Source organism: Astyanax mexicanus, chromosome 3 (genome assembly GCF_023375975.1).
Source record: "Astyanax mexicanus isolate ESR-SI-001 chromosome 3, AstMex3_surface, whole genome shotgun sequence".
In the NCBI taxonomy this organism is placed as follows: domain Eukaryota; kingdom Metazoa; phylum Chordata; class Actinopteri; order Characiformes; family Acestrorhamphidae; genus Astyanax; species Astyanax mexicanus.
In genome coordinates, this window is record NC_064410.1 from 55,276,999 (window position 1) to 55,294,882 (window position 17,884).

At 41.4% G+C, this 17,884-nt stretch overlaps 1 protein-coding gene and 1 long non-coding RNA gene across 5 annotated transcripts in view; one reads left to right on the top strand and one right to left on the bottom strand.

Annotated features, from left to right (window-relative positions):
• Positions 1 to 17,884, bottom strand: part of sdk1a (sidekick cell adhesion molecule 1a) — a 601,048-nt gene that overhangs the window by 209,787 nt on the left and 373,377 nt on the right. For 3 of the 4 annotated variants that reach the window (XM_049475505.1, XM_049475504.1, XM_049475507.1), the window contains exons 7-8: positions 10,807 to 10,833; positions 453 to 564 (exon numbers count right to left, since the gene is read on the bottom strand). In XM_049475505.1, the coding sequence (XP_049331462.1) occupies positions 453 to 564; positions 10,807 to 10,833 (139 nt within the window). The remainder of the gene's footprint in view (positions 1 to 452; positions 565 to 10,806; positions 10,834 to 17,884) is intronic. The other variant, XM_049475506.1, reaches the window with a different exon arrangement.
• Positions 1 to 17,884, top strand: part of LOC125799256 (uncharacterized) — a 345,287-nt gene that overhangs the window by 201,187 nt on the left and 126,216 nt on the right. The window lies entirely within an intron of this gene.

The following is a 17,884-nucleotide window of genomic DNA, read 5'->3' on the forward strand; positions in this document are numbered from 1 at the left end:
AACATACAGACATACAGACAGACAGACAGATAAGTAGAAAGACAAACAGATAGGCAGACAGGAAGGTATAGAATTACAGAGACAGAGAGACAGACAAATAGAATAGAAATAGAAAGATAGAGAGATAGAAAACCAGATATATAGACAGGTAGACAGATAGATAGACACATAGGTCTTTAAAAACAGGAAGAAAGTTTTTTTTTCCTTTAAGTGGTTTTGAAAAAGCAGATTTTTAAGTAGTCTATTTGATTGCCGTATGAATGTGTGTTTCTGTGAGAGTGTGTGTGTGTGTGTGTGTGGTTATGTGTATGTGTGTGTGTGTGTGTGTGTGTGTGTGTGTGTACGTGCTGCATAATGGGTCTGCAACGGCAGCTGGCGAACCCGTGGAGCTCACCTACAGTAAATGGGCCGGTGTGGTGCGGAGGCCGACGTTCCCCTAATGTTCTACTCACCGTGCATTAGCCACACACTCCAGCGTGGCCTCGCTCACCCCGGCCACCACCGTGGTATTTCTGGGGGGGATCACGATCACCGGAGCCACCGGGTCCGCCGGGGCGTCCGAATCTGCCGGCGGGGAGAGAGGGAGAGGAACGAGAGAGAGGGGTGAGGAAGATGAAAAGAGGAGAGGAGAGGAAGAGCACTCTGAAGCTCACGATTGCAAAACTCGACATATTTCTGTCTGCAACTGATCCCAGAGAAGCACTGCTGAGCTGCTCTCACCATCTCTAATGAATAATCAGCTCAGATTAAAGTCATACTAAAGAAATGAACACAGAGAAGTTCACACACAACACAATCCAATTAATTACTCTCTTATAAATAGAGAGAATTAACAAAGACATGTTTGATTTCCGAAGCTGCTTTTAAACCGGAGATGCAAAAAAGGCTAAAGTAGCTGTCCACAAAATGTTTAATATGCTGCATGAAGCTTAAGTAAAAGAGTCAAACCTATTTACTCAATATTATTTAATAAATGGCACTTTTTTATATATCTGTATTCACCAGTGTTGGACACGTTACTTTGAAAAAGTAGTTAGTTATAGTTACTAGTTACTTCTCTAAAAAAGTAACTGAGTTACTAACAGAGTTACTCCACTATAAAAGTAACTAGCTACCAGTAAAAGTAACTATTGCATTACTTTGTGTTATTCGCCCCATAAACAAAAACTAAAGAAAATCAATTATGTATTTACTATTATTATTAGAAAAATAACAAACGAAAATAAACCCAAAATGTTGACAAAAATATAATCTAACGAATTAAAAAAAAAAAAAACTCCACACAACCAAAGAAAATTACTAAGACTTTTAATACTGAAAAAAATGAAAAAAAAATTAAACAAACCCAACCACACTCCAAGGAAAAATGTATATATAAACAAAACAAAAGAATGGACAAAAACAACAATCTAATGACTGTTAAAATGGTATTAATATAACAGTTTAACAGGCAATCACTGAATTGATTAGAGCACGCAAATCGCCACAATTGTGCCTCTCCTCACCACGCCAAACCACCTACCAAACGTACACCTACAGGCACAGCGGCCAGAAGCTCAAGTTCACCAGAAAGAGGAGGGGTTAACCAGGGCAAACGACTTCCTAAACCCTCCAACTACCCCTTTTTATAGGGTTAGAGCGACCCTTTATTTCAACGCCGTTACTCCCATCACTGGTATTCACCAACATGACATTGCGTCTTAAATATCAACAAATAAATGACATTGTATCGATAAATGTACCCCTAATCAAAAACTCAACTCACAGTGGATCAACACCAGCAGATGACATGTCCCTCCAAACCATCACTGACTGGTGGAAACTTCACACTAGAACTCAAGCAGTTTGGACTGTGTGTCTCTCCACTCTTCCTCCAGACTCTGCTCCCTTGATTTACAAATGAAATGCTGTAAAATTGACTGATGATCAGTGAGGTTCAGTTGCTGTCATGTCATCTGCTGGTGTTGATCCACTGTGTTTTATTATCAAGTCTAAAGTCAGTGCAGTTTTGTTTTCCCGGAAAATCGGACAGCACTTCATGCTTCTCTCTGCTGAGAACTAGCAGGACTTGGCACACTGCCCACACTGTCAAAAGTACCAATTGGTCCTACAGTATATATTGGCTGTAATCCACAATCATTAACATAATATAAAATAAATAAATAAAGGCTTAAAATAGATCACTCTGTGTGTAATACATCTATATGATATTTATGAGTTTCACATTTTGAACTGAATTACTGAAATAAACTGAAATAAAGCAACTTTTCAACAAGATGCACTAGTAGTATCAGAAGGTTGTGAAAAGGTTATACTGCAAGCTATATCAAGTGTTTATATCAATATACAGAGATATCAGCACAGTGCCAGGAATAACTTTAGCAGGGCTTTCTGAACAACGTTCTGAACTATTGTTTAACACAGCCTAAGAGAAGGAGCTGGGCAGCGAGGTGGGAGGCGAGGCAGGGCAGGGGAAAGGTCTCGGACGCTGCCGAGGCTCCACACGTCCACTCTACCTCCGTCTAAAGCGCCTCGCCTCGCCTCACATCGCCTCGCCCCTGCCCAACAGCTCTGCTCTTTGTTTTCCAGCGTTTCATATCAGCCCCGCTTGGATGAGAATGCTTTGAATAATTGATCTCCTGGCGCTGGTCCTGCGCCATGGTTCAAAGGGCCGCGCTACCTCTCCCTCCTCGAGTTGACTTTTATACCGAGTCACTCTTCCATGGAAATGTGCTTTTTTATATTTTTAAAGCGAGCCAAGCCTATCTGTATTCTAATTGTGAAAAATTAAAGAGTGACTATTAAATCAGCCTCATTCTTGCAGCTGGGAAATTAGAGAATAGCTGAAATATTGAAATCGTATGGAAATGAGGGCTTCTGTTACAGAGCTGAATGCAGAAATCTGGCCTTTGATGTTGACTTTGACTAAAAACGCGTGATGGAGGTAACTGAGCTCAACTTCTCTCACTTACTGAACTTCAGGGCTTTTAAGCAGAGGATGAAATCAACTTTTCAGTGTATTATTATCACCCGCATTCTAGTGTGTAAAGGACTCGGACATTTAACACTTAACCTCCCACCATGAAAACACTATGAGCCCTATCGTACACCCAGTGCAATAGTCTATTTTCACGCCTTGCGCCCGTGCTGTTAAAACAGCGTCAGAGTTTTAGTGTCGGAACAAATCTACACTGATGGGTGTGGTGGTCTGGAAGTGAGATCAGTTCAGCTAAATTTCTGCTGTGTTTCTATTTTGGCAGTGGAAAACACAGCTGCAACACTGACTGAATAAAACCCTGGCAACAGTCAACAGTCAGAGTCCATTCCTATAGGTGCGCTCAGAGCGCATACACTCCCACTCACTAAACACACACACGAACACTGCAGAACACAAACCTGACTTTTTTTTATCTCAATAATAAACAGAATGAGCTGCTGGAGTATCTTCACAGCCTGACACAGAGTCGCACAAAAGCACCACACTGTTAAGATATGAACCTCAAAGGGAATGACAACTGGCACACTGATTGGTTTATTTCACGTTACGCCTCAAATTTAACCACACCAATGATTCATTAAGAGAATTACTACATGCCTTTTGCATGTTCCACGCTGTACAAGATGTGTTTTTTGCACCCTCACGTTATCAAAGACACACCGATCACTAAAGATCACTAAAATAGGACCCCACAGGAGAAAAAAAAAATCACCATAGAGTAGCTATTATTATTTGGGTGTTGGGTCATTTTCACATTATTCTCAGCACTGCAGTGATAAGCACTGATTAGCATGGTGGTGGTGGTGTATGAGGTGTTAGTGTGTGTTGTGCTGGTGGTACAGTGAGTGGATCAGATACAGTGCAGCAGTGCTGCTGGAGTTTTTAAACACTGTGTTCAATCACTCATTGTCTTTAATCAGTAGAGCTAATTAAAATAAATATTGGGTATGGAAACAAAGGATGGTCATAATGTTATGCTTGACTGCTGTATTTCTCATTTGGCTGAGAGAAACGCAGTGTAAACGCAGTGTAAATGCAGGGGATAACGTTAGGAGGAGAAGATGAGGTGTGAGGCAGGAGCTGGTGAGGCGAGCTGCAGGTTGTGTTAGGATCTATTCATGGTCTATTTAAGCCATAAGGCACGAGAGGCCACGCCACGCTCAATCCAATCACAGTTAAAAGGTGTTGACAGGTAGGAAATGAGGCGCAGGCCTGGAACCTTTTAAACTGAAGCTACATTCAAAATAGAGTCAGCCTGAGCCTCTCATCGCTTTCCTACCAGAAACTCAGCATGCCTGATCCAACATGCCACAAGTCATGGGACAGCAGTATGCATATTGGTCAGAAAGTGTTAGCTCAAGGGACAGCTTGGAAATACCCACACCTGTATGTAAGTTGTGAGGTACTATCTTGTGAGTAAGGTTGAACACTGGCCAGTGTGCTCATGGCAAAGGATACAGGAATTACAATAGTACCAGATGATGGATAGGACATTGCATTTCTTTTCAATTTTCAAGTTGTCCCATCGATCCAGATGTCACACATGTGTTATAATAATATGTCATTATTAGGACTGTCTCTCCGTCTCTTACTCGCTCTGTCTCTCTCAAACTCTCTCTGTCTCTCTCTTACTCACTCTGTCTCTCTCAAACTCGCAATGTCTCTCTCTTACTCGCTCTGTCTCTCGCTAACTTGTGCTGTCTTTCTCTCTCGCTAACTTGTAATGTCTCTTTTGCTCTGTCTCCCGCTAACTCACGCTGTCTCATTCTCACTCGCACTGTTTTTCCCACTAACTTGTGTTGTCTCTCGCTCTCTTACTTGGTCTTTCTCTTCCTAACTTGCTTTGTCTCTCTTTGTATTTTTCTCTGTCTCTCGCTAATTTGCACTGTCCCTCTCTCACTCAGGCTGTCTCTTGCTAACTTGTGCTGTCTCTCCCTCTCTGTCACTCTTTCACTCGCACTGTGTCTCTCTCACCCATGCTGTCTCTTGCAAACTCGCAGTGTCTCTCCCTCTCTCACTTGCTCTGTCTCTCACTAACTCACTCTGTCTCCCTCTCTCACTCGCTCTGTCTCTCTCTTACTTGTGCTGTCTCTCACTAACACATGCTTTCGCTCTCTTACGTGAGCTGTCTCTCGCTAACTCATGCTGTCTCTCTTACTCGCACTTTCTCTTGCTCTCTTATTCACTCTGTCTCTAATCAACTCACTCCGTCTCTCTCTTATTTGCGCTGTCTCTCGCTAACTCGCCTTGTCTCTCACTCTTTTACTTGCTGTCTCTTGTTAGACTATCTCTAACTCACACTGCCTTTGTATCACTCTCGAACTCACTCTTTCTGTCCCCCTCTCTCTCTTTTTAGTCTTAAATCTGAACAAACATGCTCACTGTTTGTTTCAACAAGATCCAGAAGGATGGAGTCTCTTATGAAGACAGTATGAGAGAGAGATTACTCATGTCGGCTGTTCAATAAACATGATGTGTGAGAATAATTATAATTCTTTTGGATTTTTTTGGTTACAATTTAGAAAAAAGTATCGAAAAAAGTATTGTTTGGGGATTGGTACTGAATTCAAAGTATCGTATCGTACCGACATCGAAATTTTAAAACGATACCCAACCCTAGGAATTGTCCATGTGAGCAGATAAGTGACCTTGGTAGTAATTACATCCACTTTCAGTGCAGAAGACCCCACACACATATACCACAGGTTAGGTAGTGTTCTTTAGCTTTCATGGGAGGTCACAAAGGTCATGGGACTTTTATTTTCAGTCTGAATTCTACGGATTTACACCTAATGAAGAATGAATCTGTTCTTTTTGCATGCAACCCTGTGAAATGTGTTGGTGGTGTAGGTGAATTGTAATTCCGCTGCACCGCTGAGGAGTTTATCAGGTTCTTTTTTCAGGTTAAATGGACAGCACTCCAAATTCATACTGTCATTTTTCCAGTTTCTTATGACTAATAAATCTTTCTGCATTTTATCTCCTGAAGTGCTACAAAGGCAGCTAATGGGTGATGTAATCCAGTGCTGCAGTGAATACTCATTCTGATCGGTGTTTTAAGGCTATCGTACTGCACAGACCAGTCAAAATATTATGACTACTACATTGTTTCTACACTTACTGTCCAGCTTACAGCTCCACTGATCATATAGGAAACTTTATATGTAGTTATATAATTATAGACTATAATATAACTTTCGTTTTTGCTATTTATAGGTTAATGTTTGAGTAAAACAAACATTGTTGTTTTATTCTATAAACTACACACAACATTTCTCCCAAATACCAATTAAAATATTGTAATTTAGATCATTTCTTTGCATAAAATGAGAAATGGCTGAAATAACAAAAAAAGAAGCAGAGCTTTGAGACCTCAAAAAATGCAAAGAAAAACAACAAGTTCATATTCATAAAGTTTTAAGAGTTCAGAAATCAATATTTGGTGGAATAACCCTGGTTTTTAATTACAGTTTTCATGGATCTTGGCATCATGTTCTCCTCCACCAGTCTTACACACTGCTTTTGGATAACTTCATGCTAATCACTCCTGGTGCAAAAATTCAAGCAGTTCAGTTTGGTTTGATGGCTTGTGATCATCCATCTTCCTCTTGATTATATTCCAGAGGTTTTTAATTTGGTAAAATCAAAGAAACTCATTTTTAAGGGGTCTCTTATTTTGTTTTTCCAGAGCTGTATGTTTTGAACTTATAAAACATTTCTTTCTACTCTTCTCAACCCATCAACTGGACACTGGGTTAATAGCCCTGCTCTGCTCTGTTTAACCCCCACCTCACAATAGTTTAAAGCATGACCCAAGAGGCTTGTGGTCAGTGAAAATACGGGTGCTTCAGATTGGATGGGTAGACCAGCTCTCTTGGTTTAAAATAACAGTTTGGTCAAGAAAAAAGGGTAGACTTTCTCCCCTGTGAATGGATTCTCTCCCTCACTCTCTTTTTTTCTATATACTATCTATAGTTATAATATTATTCTTCTATTTTCTTCTTCTTTCTCTTATCTCTCACCATTTTGTTATTCTTTTTATACTACTTCTTTTTCAGTTATCCATACATGTTTTCAAACATTGTAACAATGGCACAAACCCACCACATGGGGTACCACAGCAACCACTTGGAAACACCTGAGCAACAATCCAGTGGCATATAAACATAAAATACCAACGTCTTCCAAATGTATGTCCAAAGTCAGTGTTAATGTTAAAAAGTCTACATTTAGTTGGGATTATGGCACATATTGGTCAAAAAATGTCTGCAAAATATATATATATATATATATTTGGTATCATGAGGGCACAAAAAAATACACCTTGTGCGCCTTGAAACACACAAAATGCATGTACTAATTATTTTAATTAATTATGGGTGTATTTTGGGCTTAACGTGAAATAAACCAATCAGTGTGTTACTAGTCATTCCCTTTAAGAGGCAGGTGAGCTCTGACTTTGGCGTGTTCGTATCTTAACAGCGCGGTGCTTTTTTGGGTCTCAGCAGAGACAGATACTGACCTGTGTGTTCACACAGTAGGATACACCAGCAGTTTATTTAAGGAAACAGTAATGTTATTTTATACTTTATTCTGTTTATTTTTGAGTTAAAAGTCGGGGGTGTACGAGCGATGGGCACACCTATAGAAATGAACTCTGATGATTGACTGTTGTCAGGGTTTTAATCAGTCAGTGGAGCTTGTGTGTTTTCTGCCACCAAAATAAAAACACGGTAGAAATTTACCTGAACACACCTCACTTCCAGACCACCACGCCCATCAATGTAGATTTATTCCTAAAATCTGATGCTAATTCAACAGTGTGGGTGCAAGGCATGAAAATAGACTGCTGACAGAGTGTAAGATAGCAATGAGCATCACGATATGCCTTGCACAGGGTCCTTATGATAGGGCCCTCACAGTTTTACCACACAAAAAAAGTGGCAACTTAACTGTATAGAGCAGGAAAAAGTAGGAGTGTATGTGATAAATATAAGTATAAGGCAGTTTCCAGGTGCAGTAAAAAAGGCGATGCTCAGATCAGCTCATCACTGAAAAAACTCGCTATTACCGTTCAGTATTCTGCGTTCGGGAGCCGTGGCATTCCTTCAAGTTGCGAGCTGTCATTAGCTTTTGGCTTCCTCCGATTTAACTTAAAACACAGGATTAATGGTCAGGATTAAAGAACATTTCACAGTGCAGGAGTTATTATGAGCTCAATCTAAGCCACTGGGAAAAGAAGGTTTGTTTTTTCTTTCTTTATTTATTTGTACTTTTCTTTTTTTAGTTTCTTTCTTACGTTTTTTTTTCCGTAGATGTTTTTGTCCTCGAGTCTCCTGCAGGCTGGGATGCTACAGGCAGCCTCGGCTCTGGTGAACGCACTGTTTCAGCACGGTGGCCTCCTCCTCTCCACTCTCCATGTGTGGACATAGCAGCTTTTCGCGCTGCATGTAGATATTATTAGAAGGCTCGTATCCGTGCTCTTAAGAGCGCTGAGAGAACGGCTGTTCTCTGACACAATTTGTGAGAAGTGAGAAGAGCACTGCTGGTGAGGGGAGTGATCTGGGAGTTTTCTCGCCTCACCCCGGCTCCTCGTTTTTTTTTTATGGCCAGTGTCTTCAGAAGGAAGTGGAAGTCACCGGGGGAGATGTTCGACAGCACCATCCCACACGCCCTGTGATCTCATACTGTGTTAGGAGGCATCACACACAGCTTCCTTTAAAAACCACTACACAAAAATGTAGAGATGCTACTAAGGGTTCTTTGTTGGTGAACCATTGTTGGTGAAGAACCTTAACGTCTCCTCTTCTTCTTTAACACTTTAAAATATTCTTCACAGAAAGCTCTATTTCTATATAAATCATACACCCTGTGCAAGTTGCGTGGCGATGCTCATTGCTATCTTACACCCCGTCAACAGTCAATTTTCACGCCTTGCATCTGCACTTGCATCTGGTGTGCTTCTATCATGGCAGTGGGAAATACTGGGGGTGCGCCACTGACCGATTTAAACCCTGACAACAGTCAACATTCAGCTGTTAAATCCTATCTTAGCCATGCAGAAGCGCCGTGAGCACTGTGCGCCCTCACAATACCAAAGACACACTGACGCCATAAATCCAGCTGCGTGATGCGTAATTGATCGATATGCTATAGATCGATATAATAGCGTAACAAAATGAATGTTAAAGTGATAGATCGTACGTTTTTTTTGGTGAGAACACAGAATGCCTCTGACGCAGGCAGAGTAAAGAGTAAAACTAGACTGTTGGCGTGTTGGGTGTAAGATAGCAATGAGTATAATGACACGCCTTGCACAGGGTGTAAGATAAGGCTCTTAGAAAGACATTTTCATGCATTAATTTCATTCACACACATCGCTATTTCAAAAATGGCTCTTCATGGAATCAAAACCACTTTGAAATAAAGATGTACAGGGGCCACGGTATCCAGGGTAATGTCAGCATACCACCAAGAAGGACGAACCACATCCAACAGGATTAACTGTGGATGCAAGGGGAAGCTGTCTGAAAGGGATGTCCGGGTGCTAAGCCGGATTGTATCCAAAAAACATAAAACCATGGCTGATCAAATCACGGCAGAAATTCCATCAGAACTGTCCGTTGATACAATAAATTATTGTGGTCTAAAACCAGGTGTTTCAGTATCATTGTCCAACCCCTGTACATGCTACAAACTTTTTTTTTAAGGTATGAAGAAGTCACATTTTGAAGGTATGTCACACTTATAGCTCTTCTTAGAGCCAATGTTCTTTAATCAGAGGAATAGAATATCCAGTCTTAGTCCTTGTAAGCTGAGCTTAGAGCGCAAAAAAAAAAAACCTTGACATCTTCTATAAACCTTTAAAAGATACTTAACAGACATGTCTATTCCAATATTTCATCTTTATGGAACCAAAACTGTTCGGCTCAAAGAACCTGAGTATAAATATTCCCCTCCTAAAGAGCCCCGGGGCTCTGAGGCTACAACACTATTCTGTTTCGCCATTTATCTTGGAAAATTGTATCAGTTTATGAATATTAAGTCAGGTTATCTCTCTTTCGGAGCCTGTCTGGGTTCCTGGCCGACCCTCGTTCTGGAATAATTGAATTAAAGCACGTTCCCGGCCTGCCGGAAAAAAAACCCTTGGCTGCATACTTGGCACGGATTCGGCAGCGGGTCAGTCTTCTGCACTGTTAGTAATGGCTTGATCTCTCTGGGACTGTCCTTATCACCTTCAGGAAAGGTTCTGCACCGCACATAAGCAGCGCTTCACCCTGGGCGTGCATGGGAAAAAAAAAAAAAAAAAAAATACGCAAGGCTATCTAGCCTAATCCCTCAGTCTGTCTCTAACGAACAATCAATACACAGACAATTTCTCTGCATGGAGCGCCCCCGCTGCCAATAGAGCCAGATTAGTCACACATTCGTTATTCAAGCGTATAAAAAAGCTTAAGAAATAAAAAAAATAAATAAATAACAAATACACAAGCAGCACATGGCAGCAGTGGAGGTACCCGTGCAGTAAGCCAATCCAGTCAAGTGTCTTTTTTTAATCGAGTTTCTCTCAACTTCCGAGGAGGCATCAGCATGCGCATCACGGCCATGACACGCGGCTGCAGAAAGGAACCATTTTTTACTGTTCTCCTCTCCAACACAGAGCAAGGTTTCATGACCGGAATAAAACTGAACTGACGTTCTGAGCAGGGTTATTGGAGGATGCGTACAGAAAAGTACTTCTTTTCCCGTCAATTTAAAAAAAATAAATAATAAAAAGTAAAAGTTTTGTGTCTAAAAAAATGTCTTACCATGAGATCCTCGATTCTTCTTGTTCGCTGTCCGGCAGCAGAAGTGAAAAAAAAAAGACAAAAACCAGCCGTCACATCAGAGAAAAGCTTTAAACGAATATACAGTGCCAATAGAAAGTGTTCACCCTCTTGGACTTTCATAGTCGAGAAGTCCTCTTTTTATAGTTTTATACACAGAATCATGGTCATAGTCGTATAATTGGGCTTAGAAAACAGAAAAAAAAATATTTTTACTTCTAAAAAAAGTTAGGTCAAGAAGGAGGCTAGTGAAGGAGGTCTACATCTTTTTTTTAGCCTTCAGACTCGGAACTATTATGTCTTTCTGGAAGACATCAAACACTGCACACTACATTCACTACAAACTACATTACCATGCCCACTGTAAAGCATGGTGGCGGCTGCATCAATTTCACTTTTAAGTCATATATAAGTCATATGTAGTCATGAAGTCTTGTATTGACCATGATTCTGTGAATAAAAGCACAGGAGGCTAAATATAATTGATTTGCACTATATGTCACATATTACAGTACATACAAATATGACAAATGAATCAATAACAGCCAGCAATGAACACTCATACGCACTTTATTACAAACACGTGTTGAAGCAAACCTTCCCAAGATTAAATGTATTGGTGTTGATTTTGATCATTTCTTCTGCTCACCACAAGTCTGCTGACCTCCTTCTTCAACATGATGTTTCCTTCTATTGTCTTTATTATATTATTCAATAGTTAATAAAGATCAGTAGTTCATAAGCAGTATATTCCTATAAATGAAGGCGCTATCATTTACCAAAAGCATGGACCCTGTGGTTCTATCTTTTCCTGTTCTATAGAAATGAGGCCATAATATGTTACACAGTTTAAAAATATATATATATTCATAGCCACGTTTATAATGCATTATAGTATGCTAATGAAAATGTTTATAGAGTCTTTTAGACATGACATTCATAGGAAGTGTTACCAAACTAACTATTAGAATTAGATACTGGAGATGGAAAGACTTTAGTTTAGTTTAGAGGAGAATAATTAGAAGGAAAATGGGCGGGGCTGTTTTGTCCCTGAAACATATGGAGATGGGCGGAGCTACACATCATACTGCAACATGTTCTTTAATTCTTTATGGAACCAAAAGTGGTTCTTCTACAGCAGCTATATTGTTAAGAGTATAGACAGTTTAAAACCTGACCATCTGTCTCCAACAATCGTGCCACGCTCAAAAGCATGCAAATCTCAATTTTCCCCTTATTCTGATGGTTCACATAAACATTATCTGAAGCTGCTGGCCCATATCTGCATGGCTTTATGCATCGCACTGCTGCCACATGATTGGCTGATTAGATAATTGAGTAGGATGAATGAGTAGGTGTCCAAATCCTCCTATTAAATTGCTCGGTAAGTGTACATCAGGCCTACATAAACAACGCGAGGCATTAGGTGGTCCTGCGGCAACCTGGATGGTCTCGTTTCACGCTAGGCTGGCGTCTGGAAAGGAATAACCTATCAGAATTGGATCTGTGGCTAATTAAAGCTGGGCTGGCTCACAGTGGCACGCGCTGGCTCAACACCCAGAGAAGGCTGGCTGGAATTTGGGAGGCAGTAAATTGAAACAGAAGGGCTTTAAATTGCGAGGCCGTCCTTGTTTTTTTGCGCCCTTAAATCTGCTGTGCCCTTAATTTAGACAGCGTCTAATGAATTCATGCGGAGCGTGAAAAGGTGATCCGATAACACTTTTAAATGGAAAAAACTAAACGAGCGACGGAACAGCTGCCAGATTGCTTTGGAAAAAAAACAAAACAACAAAAAAACAAAAATAAACCCAACGAAAAAAAAAAAAGAGAAAGACAGGCTCTAACACTCTAAACCTCTATATATATATATAAATATTCAATACTTCAGCAAGCCGGGGACTTCAAGCCACATGTAGAGATTCCATCAGAAGCTTCTGTCCCACAGGCGAGGCCAAATTAGCCCTGCATCCAGCACCACGTGAAGCGCAGAACCCAGAAAGTGCTGGGGGAGAGATGTGTGCACACTCGCAGATAAAGCCTGGGCGATAAATATTGCCTGTTGTTGCTCGGAGAGTTTGGGACTGAAGCTAGCATTGTGTGGAACTCGATCTGGCCTAATGCCGGAAACACAAAGCCAGTCAGTTGTCTGCTAAGACCAGTGATTTGTAGCATGGCTTTAGCTACCTGGCCACTGATCAACTGACAACTGGGAGCTGAAAGTCTGCTGGCCATCTCGTGCCGGAAGGTTTTTAGAGAAACTAGCATGCTGATGAAACTGTGCAGCAGGAGATTTCATACATGTCCCACAGTTTTGCCAGTTTGCCCATATAGCTGATATCTGATATATATATATATATATATATATATATATATATACATATATATCAATATACAGATTTTTTGTGGAATTTCCAACATGTGTCACATATAAGAGCTGGATAGTATGGCTGAAAATGTAAAACTATAACAATATATTTCTACATTTTGATTGATACAATATAATTCCAGAATCTATATCAATCATATAAAAGCCATTAGTTGTGATGAATGTTACAAAATACAAAATACGCATTATTACACACATTATCAGCCACCAATATCAGGTTAAGAGCTGTTATTATTAAAATAAAAGCTTACATGTATATATTTTCCACTTAATATAGAGTATTTTAAGCTCAATGTAGGATGGCTGAAAACAGAGGACCCTTGCCGCTGGGGGCACCAAAATAAACAAAACTTCTTAAAAAATTCTTAAAAAAAAAAAAAAAAATGTCAAAGTCGAATGAGCACTGGACTTTAATCTACACAGATTTATCTCCTAAAAAACATTTATTTGGGTGAGCAAAGCTCTTGCGTTGATTTACAGTAAGCTAAGATTTCCACAATTTTGACTGAAATGGACGAAAATAGAGGCCACCATGCTAACCTAGCAACAATGCAGCGCTTACAAACCAAACAGCACAGCTACAAACAGAGCAGTAATCGAACTAATTCAACTCACAGAGTGTTTATAACCAAACAGATCATATTTTCTCATCCTCTTTATCTCAAAGTATTTTAATTAACAGCTACACTAGAACTGTGGTATAATCCCAATAATACGCTCAAGGTTCATGCTATAACGCGTAATATAGCAGTGCCAATATTACACGTTATAGCACTCCCTACAGCACGTGCATTATTGCTTAATTATTGGAGTTCTAATGAGACTTGATTGGGAGTGAGTGCAGATGGGTGGGACCGTCCATTTTGAATATGCGCAGGTATTTAACATTCCTTGATCCATAGTGTCACATGCGTACCAGGATTATATTATAGAAGGCTGATATTACCACCTGCAGTGGACAGTGCAGTGGGTGGTAATGATCTTGACTGGTGACATCTGGCTAAAATTGTCTATTTGAAGACAAAAGCTTCTATGAGAAATCACATCTACATTCAGTGCAGGAGAACCCCCAATCACATCCCCTGCAGGTCAGTGCAGCATTCTTTTTCTTTAATGGGATATGCTAAGTCATGGGACACATGGGACACAATATTTTCAAGTTTCATTATTAGTTTAAATTCTGTTTCAATGAAGGTCAAAATATCCATATGTTTATTTATTTTATTTTTTTTAAAGACGTTTCACATGGTTGAATGACTTTAAAGGGCTTTGCTTAAAAAAATAAAAGTCTGAATTTAACGAGTTTAAACAAGCAATAAGACACACAGCTCAGAGTTCCAGCTCTGCCATGCAACAGATTTGACCCAAGTAGTCCCGACACAAGAGACCCCTCTAAAACTCATTTTCACATCTTGAATGACACTGAAGCCAATCTGGTGACAGCTGGTGAGATTCCTGATTGTGAGCTGTGTCTTCCCGTTATGGCGGGCTGAATCCTGGCGCGTGCTGGCTCGGTAAATAGAGACGGGCACGGTGGCACGGCGGCTGTCACGGTGCGGAGGGGGCTGTGTCCCTGCGGGCTTATTCTTCCTGTGTTTTGTCACTTGTTTTGCCAGGTGAAGGGGGCTGGCAGAGGCGCTCCAGTGGGCCGGGTGGCCTTTCTCTTGTCTGCGGGGCCCCTGGGGGCAGAGGGGTGGCTCTCAGCTCCTGTTTAGAGACACTCCACATAAATGCATGTGAACAGGGCCTGTGTCCCAGACTCCCCTGCGTGTCTGCGAGTTTTTTCTGGGGGTTGGGGGTGTTTGGGGATGGGGGACAGCAGGGCCTAATCCATATTCATTGTCTGTTTGTCCGCCTCCACACTGCAATCGGTTAGGATGGCGCTATCGGGGGCTCCGGCCCCTGAGGAACGAGCGAAAGCACGAATGAAAGCACGAGCGTGAGCGTGTGGTCGGGTGGGCCGAAAGTAGACTGACTCAATCCGCCGCGCGCCGCACGTCAACACGGCTGGAGCTGTGCAGGATTAAAGAACAGTGATATGTGTTCCACCTGCAGCTATCCTCGCTGTCCTCCTCTGCTCCCTGCTCTACCCCCGGCCCCACCCCCCCCCACACACAGCACCAGCTCCAAAACGTGCCCCAGCCTTTGATTGCACCAGCCTATTGCTGGCGTTCTCAGCATCTGTCACGCACGCCAGCGGCTGTGCAAATCCCCGCTTTGATTCCGCCACTGTGGCTGATTGGCTCCACTCGCTGCTCTCTGACGGGTGAATGACCACGGATAGGTCATGAAAGCGGGAACCTGTTGGGTTTGGCCGGGCCTTTGAGCGCTGTGCGCACCAATGGGGCTGCAGCAATTAATTAAAAATGTTCAATCATGAAAGAAAAGCTGCTGACCTGGATTTTGCAGAGTCACTGTTTACTCTATAGAGCTCCAGAACTGTTTGTACAAATGTTCATACAGGAGGTCATTCTGACAAATCCTCTGCAATACTCCACAGGTACTGGAAGGATAGTATACTAGTATACTGCATACTTAAGTTGCTCTGGGGTTGCAAACATACACTGGGAAAATGAACTGTTGGAATCAAACACTGAAGATGGGAAGATGGCATGACTTTATTTGGATGGTTCATGGCTGAACTACCAATCAACTGATTGTCTATTAAATGCAATTTAGCCCTAAGTTGAATGTAAATGATTCTCTATAGAATCTAACCCTACACCTAACCCTAACCCTAACCCTAAGCTTAACCCTAAACCTTAAATCTTAAATGAACCAAACCATAGAATGTTAAGATTAGTGTTTGGGTTAGAGCTGGATGTACAGGTGTTGGACAATTGAACTGAAACACCTGGTTTAGGACCACAATAATTTATTGTGGTGACGGACAGTTCTGATGGAAACAGGTGAGTTGAGGTGCACATTAAATTCTGCCGTGATTTGATCAGCCGTGGTTTTATGTTTTTTTGGATACAATCTGGGTTAGCACCCGAACATTCCTTTCAGACAGCTTCCTCTTACAGCGTCCACAGTTAATCCTGTTGGATGTGGTTGGTCCTTCTTGGTGGCATGCTGACATTACCCTGGATACCGTGGCTCTTGATGCATCACAAAGACTTGCTGTCTTGGTCACAGATGCGCCAGCAAGACGTGCACCAACAGTTTGCCCTCTTTTGAACTCTGGTATGTCCCCTAAAATGTTGTGTGATTTGCAATATTTTAAGCAAAACTGTGCTCTTACCCTGCTAATTGAACCTTCACACTCTGCTCTTACTGGTGCAATGTGCAATTAATGAAGAGTTGGACACCAGGCTGCTCCAATTTAGCCATGAAACCTCCCACACTAAAATGACAGATGTTTCAGTTTCATTGTCCAACCCCTGTAGGTTTACATTCAATAGAAAATAATTTACTTTCATCTTGAGACATCCGTTGCACACAAAGCGCCTTGCTTTTAAGATACGAACGTGCCAAAGGCAGTGAACACCTGGCTCTTAAGGTAATTAATTCATGCGTTTGCGTGTTTCAAACCGTACAAGGTGTATTTTATGCGCTCTCATGATACCAAAGACACATTGACATGCCCTAAATCCAGCTGAGCGGTCCAGAATTGGCCGACATGCAATAGATCGCTATAATACAAAATGGCATTAGATGATAAAATGTTTATACCCAAATCCATTGCAATAACTCAGCTTGAATAACTTGTTCTGCCTGAGGTCAGATCATGTATCACCATAAATGAACCACATGTATAACTGCGTTTGTTGTGAAATGAACCAACACCATCTATTATATCTTAAGGGTTCTGGAGTAGCTGTATTCACACCTGCCCAAACGAACCACACCAATAGTGAAAATGAAGCGGAGTCCAATTAAATCAGTCTAAAAATCACAGGTGTGAAAATACCATCAAAATCTGAGGGCCCAGATTGGCTGAAAGGCTGGATTGGCTGGTGATGGGGAGTGTTTGACTCGTTATGAACTTGCACTTGTGAAAATGTGCGGGAGTAGCATATGCAGGGTGACAGGGATACAGGGATAATCAGGCCGAGCCGTGCCTCGTCTGGCTTTGAAATTCACATCTCTGTGGCGCGAGTTGTATTGTTCCAGCAAAATGAGAGGCAGAGCTTCAAAGCGATGCCGAGCAGAATTCCAGGCTCTCAGAGAATCAGCGACTCCCCTGTCTTACTACCCGCGAGCCGGCAAGACCATTTGAAGATGGATGTGGATGACTGCATAAAATCCTTAAACACCTTAAGACCTCGTCTTTCACAGTTCTAGCCAGAAGCTTCTGCAACAACGTCGTCTTGGTGAAATGCAGTACGGTGCACTCAGGCCAACAAAAGGCTAAACTGGGAAAGTAGCTGTTCCTCATTTATAATGGTGTGAAATATCAGAAAGCACTGCAGTCAAATAAGTAGAGATAAGGGAAAAAGGAAGGCTTTTTTTTGCCTCAGATGAAGCGAAACATAAAAGTACACTCTACTGGCTGAGATATCAAAGGGACTGTCAATCAACAGGTCGCGTCTTGCCACTCAATATAAAAATACAACACGCCGCAGTTCCTGACTGTTCACAATCCTGTGATTAAATTAATCATAGGGATATTCTCACTCTGACTCTCTCTCTGTCACTTCTCTCCCACTTCACCTCTTTTCACTCTCCGAG